Genomic DNA, 11,138 nt, shown 5'->3' with positions numbered 1-11,138 from the left:
TTCGTTCTCACGATAATACAAATCTAAAAAAAAATCTAAAAATAAAAAAATCTGCCTAACGATGATGTCACTGGTGGACGGGTTTCTGAACTGCCCACAGCCCTCCTTTGAGACACAGACAGTAGAAAAAGATTGTGCCATTTTATCATGATTATTAGTGAGGACCATGAAGATAGGTTGAAAAGTGGTGAAGTGGTTCTTTAAGTAGCCATTAATTTAGGGGGGGACGAAATCACAAGAAGTTAAAAATAAAATATGCAGATAAAGAGGTTTCTGCCTGACAACGATATTCAGACACACACTGTAGTTGTTGCAAAAAAATAAAGAAAAGGTTAAACAATTCAAATAACATTTAAAAAGTAAAAATGTTCGAAACAGCTCACCATGGATCCCGCTTCGCGATGCATTGTGAGCTTGTCGATTGGCTATTGTTCCGCTTAGTGGTTAAAATATACAACATGTTAATTCTTACTATTAAGATGACTAGTACTGCTACTACAACATTAATGTACTTGTACAAGCATAGCCTTATGAGTTACTGTATCACCTTTTAGTATTAATAAAGTTTTTAATAGCCTAAGTTTTAAAGAGGAAAAGGTGTTAAAAGTAACAAGTTACATTCACTGACTCTGAACATGACACAATGTTTTATTTCCTTACTGGATAGTTTTAATGTAAATACATATTTGACTGTTTTTATCAATCATTTTTATATCACTGGACATAATCACCTTGTTTTTGTTTTTCTGTTTGTTTGTTTTTTCCTTTTTTGGGAGCCAAGGGTGCGTTTGTTTTATAGTATTTATTTACTGAGGTGTTCATACTGGTAGTGGGAAAGTAGACTGGTATAAATAAACTGTATTAAAGATTAAATTAACACATTAAACTGGATTATACTGGATTATACGAGATAGAGAGAGAGAGAGAGAGGGAGAGAGAGAGAGAGAGAGAGAGAGAAAGATAGACGTGGTAAACCAATGTTCCTGTGGTGCATGTGAAAGAAAGAAAGAAAGAAAGAAAGAAAGATACAGACTAGGTGGTGAATGTTAGAATGTCCAGTTTTAATAAAATAATCTGAAATGTTTTGCGTGTATCATATCTTCTTTATACAATATACACTCACACAGTTATGTTTGATATTGTAATGTGGATTACATTCACATTGACACACACACACACACACACACACACCATTTATAATAATCCACACTAATTATTCTTGGACTATTTCAACTGTTTATATTTCACCGACACATGAGAGGAATGTATAGCTCAATTTTACACGATTTTGTCACAGTCCAAGTTTATAGTGCTCACAATATTCATTCCATCCAATGTAGTTATTATTTAGTCCCAAGGTCTTGCTAATACTTTTCATTGGTTAAATATTTTTTCTACTTTTGCACATAATGCAAGTGCAGGAGGCAGTGCAGGACGTTGCTTTACTGAAAACAAGCGCTTCCAAACTCCAATGGCAACATGGCCGCGGTCTGCATATAATCAATGTGCAGCAATCAGTCATATTGGAAAGACATTGGGCCGGCCAGCTTCCTTACTTCCTTCACAGGTGTTATACTAATGAAGGCTCTGTTCCATTCTGGTCAAACAGAGTCAGTGCTAATGATACTAATGAAGGCTCTGTTCCATTCTGGTCAAACAGAGTCAGTGTTAATGATACTAATGAAGGCTCTGTTCCATTCTGGTCAAACAGAGTCAGTGCTAATGATACTAATGAAGGCTCTGTTCCATTCTGGTCAAACAGAGTCAGTGCTAATGATACTAATGAAGGCTCTGTTCCATTCTGGTCAAACAGAGTCAGTGCTAATGATACTAATGAAGGCTCTGTTCCATTCTGGTCAAACAGAGTCGTGTTAATGATACTAGGCTCTGTTCCATTCTGGTCAAACAGAGTCAGTGTTAATGATACTAATGAAGGCTCTGTTCTATTCTCGTCAAACAGAGTCAGGGTGCGAAAATTATTAGTTTTTGCATTTATTTATTATTCCATTTATTCATATATGGCAGCCATAGGTCCAGGCAGGGGCCATCTCATGGTTCCCTGCATGAGGGTGGGTTAAGCTCCATTAAGCAGCAGCGCTGCCTCCCCCTGGCTGTGTGAGGCGTTACATGGGTGATGAAGGGATGAACATGCCGTGCAGGTCCATGTGGACGGTGACGTCGACGGCGGCTCGGGCGACCTCCTCCATCGTCTTGGCGTTCAGAACCAGCAGGTAGGGGGCGATGTCCGGGTCCGGGGAGATGACCGAGGACAGGATCACACCTGCAGTTACGGTGGAATAAGAACCCTTTCAGGACGGGAACCCCTTTTGGTGTTTTTAAAGCATTACGTTATACTTTTGCTATTGAAGAATAGCAGATCTACAAGCTCATAGCGCGAGTGCCGCGCTATGAGCTTGTAGATCTGCTATTTTGGAAGAAACATGAAAATGTGGCACAAGTCTTTGAATATAGGCCTATATTATATTTCAGAGCGGGGGGGGGGGGGGGGGGGGGTCCCTGGAACTACATATTTGCAGATGGGGTTCCGCAGCCAAATACAGATAATTCTGGGGGTCCTTGATGTGAAATAGGTTGAGCACCACTAACAGAAAACTGTTAGGATTTAGAAGACATTCGTAGAATCAGTTCTTAATGGCTGTTTAACCACACTAAACAGCGTTTCTCCGGTCTCTATACCGTAATATAACACGACTCCCAGTGTCAACCTCGCCCACGTACGGGTCGTGGCTTTCCTCCTTACCGTCGTCTTCCTCCACGGCTCCTGGCGTGGCCACGAACACCGGCTCTGACGGGAAACAATTCTTTTCAGTCCACTCCTTGTGTTCCCTCGTCACTATGTCCACCTTAGCTAGCTGGAGAGAGAGACAGACAGACAGACAGACAGACAGACAGACAGACAGACAGACAGACAGACAGACAGACAGACAGACAATGTTATACGGCAGTGGTTCCCAAACTTTTTCATCTCAAGGTCCCCCAAATTGACACTAATTAGCCCCGCGGACTCCCATTTGAAGAGATATGCCAGGGACCCCCCATAAGAGAAGATTGTTACGGCTCTAGCAATGATTCTCAACCAGTTTAATTTCAAGGTCATGCATATTAGTCTACAGACCCCCATTTAATGGCATTTCTATCTCTTGGACCCCCATTATATATTGTAAAATATATAATGGGGTGCTCCCCCCCCCCGTTTCGTAATTTTACTGTTACATTATATATTATTTGTCCAAGACGTTGTATTACCTTGTTAGGGTTAGGAGACCACTCCACTCTGGATCCGTAGAAATAACGATACTTTTTACCATTGAACTTATAGTTGATGCCCGGCATCTCCAACCCTGGTCCAAAACATATGATATAATGTTAGTATTTTACAGCACTAATTATATTATATTTAATATATTGAATAACCTGTAAATAGATCATCAGGAGTACAGTACACATTATATTACATGTAATATATTTTATATAATACCTACCTGTAAAGATATCATCAGGAGTACAGTATATATTTTAATATCATCATACCGTTAAAGACCGTTTCAGGAGTACAGTACACAGAGCCATCTTTCTGCAGGACGGCCTGGGCTGTGGTGTCTGACAACGTCACCAGGTTGGTGCCCTGGGGACTGTCCTGGAAAACAACAATAACGATAACATTCACAAATATACCTGCTCAGCAACACCGCTGGCAGGCTGCAGTTATAGTTATAGTGCTCAGTGTGAATGGCCCTCTCAACAATGCCACACTTTAGGACAGACAGACAGACATACAAATATAGAACACTGAAGTTGAGAGAAAGAAGGCCATACAATTAACAAATTAGTATTTGAAATAGCTGACCCTAACCTAACCTCAGTAAAACTATGTCAAAGTCTGCATTTTCAATTGAGTGTTATAGCACCACCATAGGCGGCGGGTATGTAAGGCTAGGGAAGGCTTAGGGCCGATTCATACTCCTATTTTACCGCTGTTTCGGCGCTGTAGTGCCGAAATGATTTCGGCTCGTCAGAAATTTTCAGTAGCACCGAAGAGCCGACTTTAGGACGGTACCCGCCCCCCCGAACCTCAAATGACGTCACATTGTAGGCTCTACAGAGCCGAACCGACTTTTATTCGGCTCTAAAATAGGAGTATGAATCGCGCCTTAGCCTTCCCAAAAATGTTGCTGGGTATTTTTTAAATATATATAATATATGTGCGCAGCATTATATAGAAGGCTGTCAGCACTCAGCGGCACCACCAGTGACCGCACGGTTCACAGTTCACACCACTGCAGCAACACTGACACGTTCAGCGGAGAGGCTGCTGTCTCTGTGCCGTCTGTGAAGAGCCATGAGCCGGGAGGGGCAGCAACACTGACACGTTCAGCGGAGAGGCTGCTGTCTGTGTGCCGTCTGTGAAGAGCCATGAGCCCGGAGGGGCAGCAACACCGCCGGGTAATCTCCACACTGACTCGAGACTTGAGAAAAAGACCCAAAACAATGCCCGGGGAACTTTAATTAAAAGCTAGATGCAGTGTCTATAATTGGGTCAAGGGTGTTGCTTTCGTGAGCAATGGTGTACGAGATTGGTAATAAATTGGTCAAAGTAACTCATTTTTAGACCATCTGGGGGAAATAAATAAATACATTTGCGCGGCCTCGCTTAGCTCGGCCCCTGGCTGTCAATGACATCAATATCAACATTGGGCTACACCCAAGCATGTGCGACTGGATCCAAGACTTCCTGTCAAACCGACATCAAGTGGTGACTAATGGGCAGCATCACATCTGACCCACTGGCCCTCTAACTCTGGAGCACCCCAGGGATGCGTGCCGAGCCCTCTCCTCTACTCCCTGTACACTGTATGACTGCACAGCCACACACAACTCCAACACCATCATAAAGTATGCGGACAACACGACAGTGAAACAACGACGAGTCCGACTACAGAGACGAGATCAACACACTGGCGCGTGCGCGTATGTGTGTGTGTGTGTGTGTGTGTGTGTGTGTGTGTGTGTGTGTCTCACCTGGTCTACATTGATAGGCAGTACAAATCTCTGGACGACGGGAGGAGAGAAGCCCTTGCTGCTTTCAACCCAGTCGTCTGCGTTCTGTTTCATGTTCTGTATAATGTAGGCATTTAGCAGACGCTCTTAATCCAGAGCGTTTACAGTAAGCAAGAACAACACATGGTAATACATCAAATGCATAGAAATATTCAAGGATCATAAGTAAGCTAAGAACCTAACATCCGTCGAACAATAGAATATCTGTACAATGAAACTATAACTATACACTATAGACTGCTATGTCTACATATAATATGCTATCTAAATTACATATTTTAGCCTTTGCATGTGCCTGCAAGGTCGTCGAGGCTAAGGCAAGTACTACGGAAAGTGCTGCGGTCTAAGGTGGAGTCTGAAGAGGTGAGTTGTCAAGACTATACGGCAGAAGACTGGGAGTGAATGAGTGCAATGTAGAAAAAACATTATTAGCCCAAATATCTAGAAATCATTACAGTCTGTCACTCTGAGAGTGTTCAAATGGAAGCCAAAAGGACCCATTTGGGTCCATACCAAGTAACCTCTATATAAAACGTATAGTTTGTCACGGTTACTAACCTGAACCTCTATATAAAACATGTCGTACAGGTTGCTAAGGTTACTAACCTCTATATAAAACATGTCGTACAGGTTGCTATGGTTACTAACCTCTATATAAAACATGTCGTACAGGTTGCTGTCCTTGTAGGTGATCATGTCGAAGACAACATGGCCGTCCTCCTCGTAGGCGTTGACGTGGTGGAACACCACCAGAGCGTCGCCGCGGTAAACGGTGGACACGGCCTTGCCTGTCTTCTTGTTCATCAGGTGGAAATATGTCTGGAGGACAGACAGACAGACGGACAGACGGACAGACGGACAGACAGACAGACAGACAGACAGACAGACAGACAGACAGACAGACAGACAGACAGACAGACAGACAGACAGACAGACAGACAGACAGACAGACATTTGTATATTTGAAAACTTGAAACGGGACAAAGGCCCCTTTTGCACCGGGATTGAACCAGTTTGGTTCTTTTTTTAACCAGTTGATAGTGTTTCCACTGAATATTAATTGGTTCACAACCCTATAAAAGTTGGGTTAGGAACAGGAACCAAGGTTCAAGAATCTAGAACGGAACCAGTTCCAGAACCTTCAGTACTTTTCCCATGCAGCAAGCATGGACAGGACCTGGACGAATTAGTGAAGTCTCTATTGGGGCCTGATCTAGTCAAACCAAGACTAGTCAGATCAATTCTGCCCACTAAGACGGACGTCCCTGGATGTCCCTTAATCACGTTGTTTTGCTCCCGGTCCGATTCCGATCATTTGAAAATGAGATCGGCCCCGATTTCCAAACACGTGATCCGATCGGGACAACCCTATTGTTAGTGTTTCTGTCCTTTCTGGTTGCCCACAGGTCAGGCACCTTCTGAACCACTACAGAACAGTGGTTCTGTGTTGCAGGAGTAAAGTACAGTGGGAGATGATAGAATACATCGCGGTGCACCTGGTTTGGCAGACCGATCGAGGCCTGTCATAACACAACTATTCACATCTGGCCCAGAATAAGCTATATTATTATTATATAACTGGTGAAAACGTCCTTGAAATGACGTAAAGATTTACGTAAAGTTCATCCCCATATGGGCTGTGATCTGGCCTATAGTCCTGAACGTCACCGGAGTAACCGGACCAGGGTGTCATCATCATAACGTCATTATGACGTCATTTCGCATTTAGCTTTCCACCACTGAATAGAAGCACCAAAGAGGAGAGATGAGGAGGCAGAGAGGACAGGGTGAGATGGAGGCAGCTGATTCGCTGTAGTGTGGAGGAGAACCCTGAAGGGAACAGCCGAAAAGAAAAGAAGAAGAATGAAGGCACTCACGTTGTCCTCCTTGTCGTACTTCAGACAGCTTCCCCAGTTGACTCCTCTGAAGTATGCCGTGGCCAGACGCAGCACGTCCAGCTTGAACGGCTGCTCCACGAACACAATGTAGTTCTCCGTCATCCCGAAGCTGTGGTAGTAGCTGGGGTAAAGCATGGAGCGCATCGGAATGGAGCACACCTGCTCCACCTTGCGCAGTGCCAGTTTGCCTCGCTCCTTATCTGGAATATTAGCAAAAACATCACACCCGTGTGCTCTAAACCACTGGTTCCTTAACACTGGATCGGGACCCATTTTTATGGGTCTCTTAATTTTTGGTTTCCTACATTTATTATAATTTCAAACATTTTTTAAAAACATTCCCAAAAAAAGGTTTTCAATTGATTAAATACCTAATTAAATTATTTTTCTAAGTAATTTCTTGAATAAATAAAAGAAAGTTCTAAGATCTAAGATCACACAACGCGACACCTCATAAATTGCAGTTGTGTGGCACCTTTTGGGGCACGCACAAACATGACATGATGTCATGATGTCATGTTTGTACATGACATAAAGCAAACATAAAAAGTCCATAGACTTGGTTGACACACACACACACACACACACACACACACACACACACACACACACACACACCACAAAGCCAGGCGTTAGGGGGCGACATAGCGCCCCCAAACAATCACACTCGTGTGAAGTGAGCGGTGCCTTTTATTCATGATGATGATGGTGTAATGGACATTTTTGTCAAAATTCATTTTTTGCCATGGACACACAAAATGAGTAGACAAGCACAAAGAGCTAGCCCTAAATGACCATTACAAGTCTGTAACTCTCAGAGTTATGGGGGTCCTTGAAAATAAAGCCTTTTGTGGACCACTGTCCTAGTGGACTCCTATTTGCCATACATAGGGCTCCATTTCCGTCACCGCTAAACCCCTTATCCCTAAACTTCTTTGCCTTTTTAGACTATTTTGAAAAACATTTTTTAATCGTTCAACTAGCCAATCTACATTGACACGTTGTGAGCTTGCAGACTGGCCATTTTAACTATTCAAAAATGTTTTGCAAAATAGTTAAAAAGGGCAAAGAAGTTTAGGGATAAGGGGTTTAGTGGTGACGAAAATGGAGCCCCATATGGTGTCTTAGTAAGCGCCATCATATATTCTGAAGCAAACCTGGAGACTGAAATTCAGTAATTGGGTTTTATGATCCAAATAAGAACATTATAATGGTGTGTAATCTAAACTCTAAAGTCTTGCCACGGACACCCCTGGTGCGTGCGCATGTTTAGTTGTGTTGCGTGTTGAGTGGTGTACGTTCTCGTACCCGTGGCGTCTTTAGGGACTTTGAAGATGACATAATTGGGCCGTCCCATTCTCATGAGGGAGGTGCCCATGTTGTACGTGTTCCCTTCGTCGTCGTAATGAGGGTGGGCTGTGGCCAGGTTGATGTTGATGTGGTTCCTGTAATTCGCCTGAAAAATACCCCTTCAATAAGTACATTTTACTATGTCTTTACACAGAGCTTTAACTAAAGGCTTGAGCAAGGCATCAGCGCTGCTAGAGTTGCAGGTTCCATTTCCGCCTGATTCGGCACTGATTCGGCACTGATTGATTGATTGATTGATTGATTGATTGATTGATTGATTGATTGAAAATGTTATTTGTAGAATGGGGTACATTTCAAACGAAAGTCAATACAAAAACTGTTACGAGGATAAAACCATAAAAAGCACTAAGACTTGTTTACATCGGGGTCCTCCATTTTCAATTCATCAGCACATTTAGAGACGTACATACATAGTGGTGTCATGTATGACATAATGTTATCTAATCCGTGCTGATATTATAATAATAATAATATATCTTTACTGCAACGGGATGGTTCAGAGTGCACACGTCCTAAAGATAACCAAACATAAACTACGTACATGCAAGATTATTGTAAAGAACACAGAACAACTGCATGGAAGTGATTTGTTTTTGACAGAGATCGACGATGTGGGAGGGGGCAGATCTACATGCAATGAGCAAGTTCCGATGAGAACTACCTGCCTCCCCGCAGCGGGCATGCAGTCTTATCTCTTATCACAACATGACACATTGTTAACTTGTAGATCTATCATTTTTAAGCATTGTGGCCTTGTACCGTAAAATGTAGTCTCTCAAGATAGAATCTGCTAACAGTAAAAATTGTGTTCACTGATGAAATTAGAAACAGCATTATTGAAACACGCTGCCCATTTAATTTTTATAGGGACACTTAAAGCTGCTATAAGCAATAATATGTTTTTTTTCTTTTAGTTTTTTGGTATTCAGACAGCCAGCAATGGGTAGAACGCTCCCAAAAAAGATTTAGTCTCTGACACACATCTAGGGGCCGCAATATGCATTCAAACATGTTCCTAGAAGCTTTGTCATTGGTCGAAAAAAACCTGGTCGCAATGACTAACCAATCAGGAAGCAGACAGGCAAATCGACCAATGACAAAGCTTCTAGGAAAATATTTGAATGCAGATTGTGGCCCCTAGATCTGTTTACATCTACATCTGTTTTTTTGGGAGCGTTCTACCCATTGCTGGCTGTCTGAATACCAAAAATAAATAAAAATGAAAAGGTCATTAAAATTTTGACATATTATTGCTTATAGCAGCTTTAATGTTTTGCATCCAACTTAGGAAATATCAGCCTTTGGTGGAACATAATATGGCCTTGGGATATAACTGTCAACTTATAGAGCGTCGCAGTCCCGCCCCCTTTCATGACGACGCCAGGCCCAGGAAATGATTCCCGATGTATTTTTCCCATAGACATTTCAAAAAGTATTTAAAGACAGTTACGCTGCGGACAAAGCCAACTCGAGTCGTGACAAATCATGACAATAAACACAATATTGTAACCTGCGTTTTTTTTCTTCTTTCTAATTCTTTGTTCGGCCCAAATTTTTTGTTTGTTCGTCATGATTTGTCACAACTCCAGTTGGCTTTGTACGAGGCTTAAAAGGTCTTTAAATAAATACTTTTTGAAAAGTCTATGAGGAAAATGAACGGGGAATCATTTCCTGGGCCCTGGTAGGGGGCGGGACTGTGACGCTCTATTGTCATGGTGTTTGGGAGTCTGGGCCACTTACACTAACTTGTGCTCTGTGGTCTGACATCAGGAGGAATGCAAAAGACATTTTCTTTTTCCATAAAAGGCTAAATACTGTTCTATCTATGTCCTTCCTTTCCTTGGCTCACTTTCTGTAGTATGTAATCAGTATGTTATCTTTTCCCTCTGTGTGCTACAAAGCAAGTAGTGCATATCTGGTTTGACCACAATGTAACCTTCATTTGATCAGTGTTTGGATCTATAACAGTTCAAGTGTGTGTGCGACGCGTGCGTGCATGCATGCATGTCTGCACGTGCATATGAGTGTGTGTGTGTGTGTGTGTGTGTGTGAGTGTGTGTGTGTGTGTGTGTGTGTGAATGCGTGCGTGCGTGCGTGCGTGCGTGTGTGCGTGCGTGCGTGCGTGCGTGCGTGCGTGCGTGCGTGCATACACTCACTCTGCCCACGGTGTCCAGGCTGTGCGGATCTATCTGGTTGAGATAGTTGACCTCAGAAGAAGCGTAGTAATCCTCTCCATAGCGGATGATGTTGATCAGGTTGTTGTCAGTGAAGTCTGGGATGGCGTTACACATGTAGGTGAAGGCCCTGGCACAAGGACACAACGATTAGAGCAGTCTGGGATGGCGTTACACATGTAGGTGAAGGCCCTGGCACAAGGACACAACGATTAGAGCAGTCTGGGATGGCGTTACATGTAGGTGAAGGCCCTGGCACAAGGACACAACGGTTAGAGCAGTCTGGGATGGCGTTACATGTAGGTGAAGGCCCTGGCACAAGGACACAACGGTTAGAGCAGTCTGGGATGGCGTTACATGTAGGTGAAGGCCCTGGCACAAGGACACAACGGTTAGAGCATTTTGGGATGGCGTTACATGTACAGTAGGTGAAGGCCCTGGCACAAGGACACAACGATTAGAGCAGTCTGGGATGGCGTTACACATGTAGTTGAAGGCCCTGACACAAGGACACAACGGTTAGAGCAGTCTGGGATGGCGTTACACATGTAGGTGAAGGCCCTGGCACAAGGACACAACGATTAGAGCAGTCTGGGATGGCGTTACATGTAGGTGA

General features: G+C 43.2%; 1 protein-coding gene across 1 annotated transcript in view; it reads right to left on the bottom strand.

Annotated features, from left to right (window-relative positions):
• Positions 1-2,028: 2,028 nt before the first annotated feature.
• Positions 2,029-11,138, bottom strand: part of bco1l (beta-carotene oxygenase 1, like) — an 11,923-nt gene continuing 2,813 nt past the window's right edge. The window contains exons 4-12 of the mRNA XM_079495676.1: positions 10,505-10,652; positions 8,286-8,433; positions 6,957-7,177; positions 5,728-5,898; positions 5,041-5,136; positions 3,553-3,658; positions 3,268-3,362; positions 2,762-2,873; positions 2,029-2,281 (exon numbers count right to left, since the gene is read on the bottom strand). Of these exons, the coding sequence (XP_079351802.1) occupies positions 2,124-2,281; positions 2,762-2,873; positions 3,268-3,362; positions 3,553-3,658; positions 5,041-5,136; positions 5,728-5,898; positions 6,957-7,177; positions 8,286-8,433; positions 10,505-10,652 (1,255 nt within the window). The 3' untranslated portion in view covers positions 2,029-2,123. The remainder of the gene's footprint in view (positions 2,282-2,761; positions 2,874-3,267; positions 3,363-3,552; positions 3,659-5,040; positions 5,137-5,727; positions 5,899-6,956; positions 7,178-8,285; positions 8,434-10,504; positions 10,653-11,138) is intronic.

The sequence above is a fragment of the Electrona antarctica genome, assembly GCF_951216825.1.
Source record: "Electrona antarctica genome assembly, chromosome: 24".
Lineage (NCBI taxonomy): Eukaryota > Metazoa > Chordata > Actinopteri > Myctophiformes > Myctophidae > Electrona > Electrona antarctica.
Note: the sequence above shows the minus strand (reverse complement) of the source record. Positions and strands in the feature narration are given on the sequence as shown.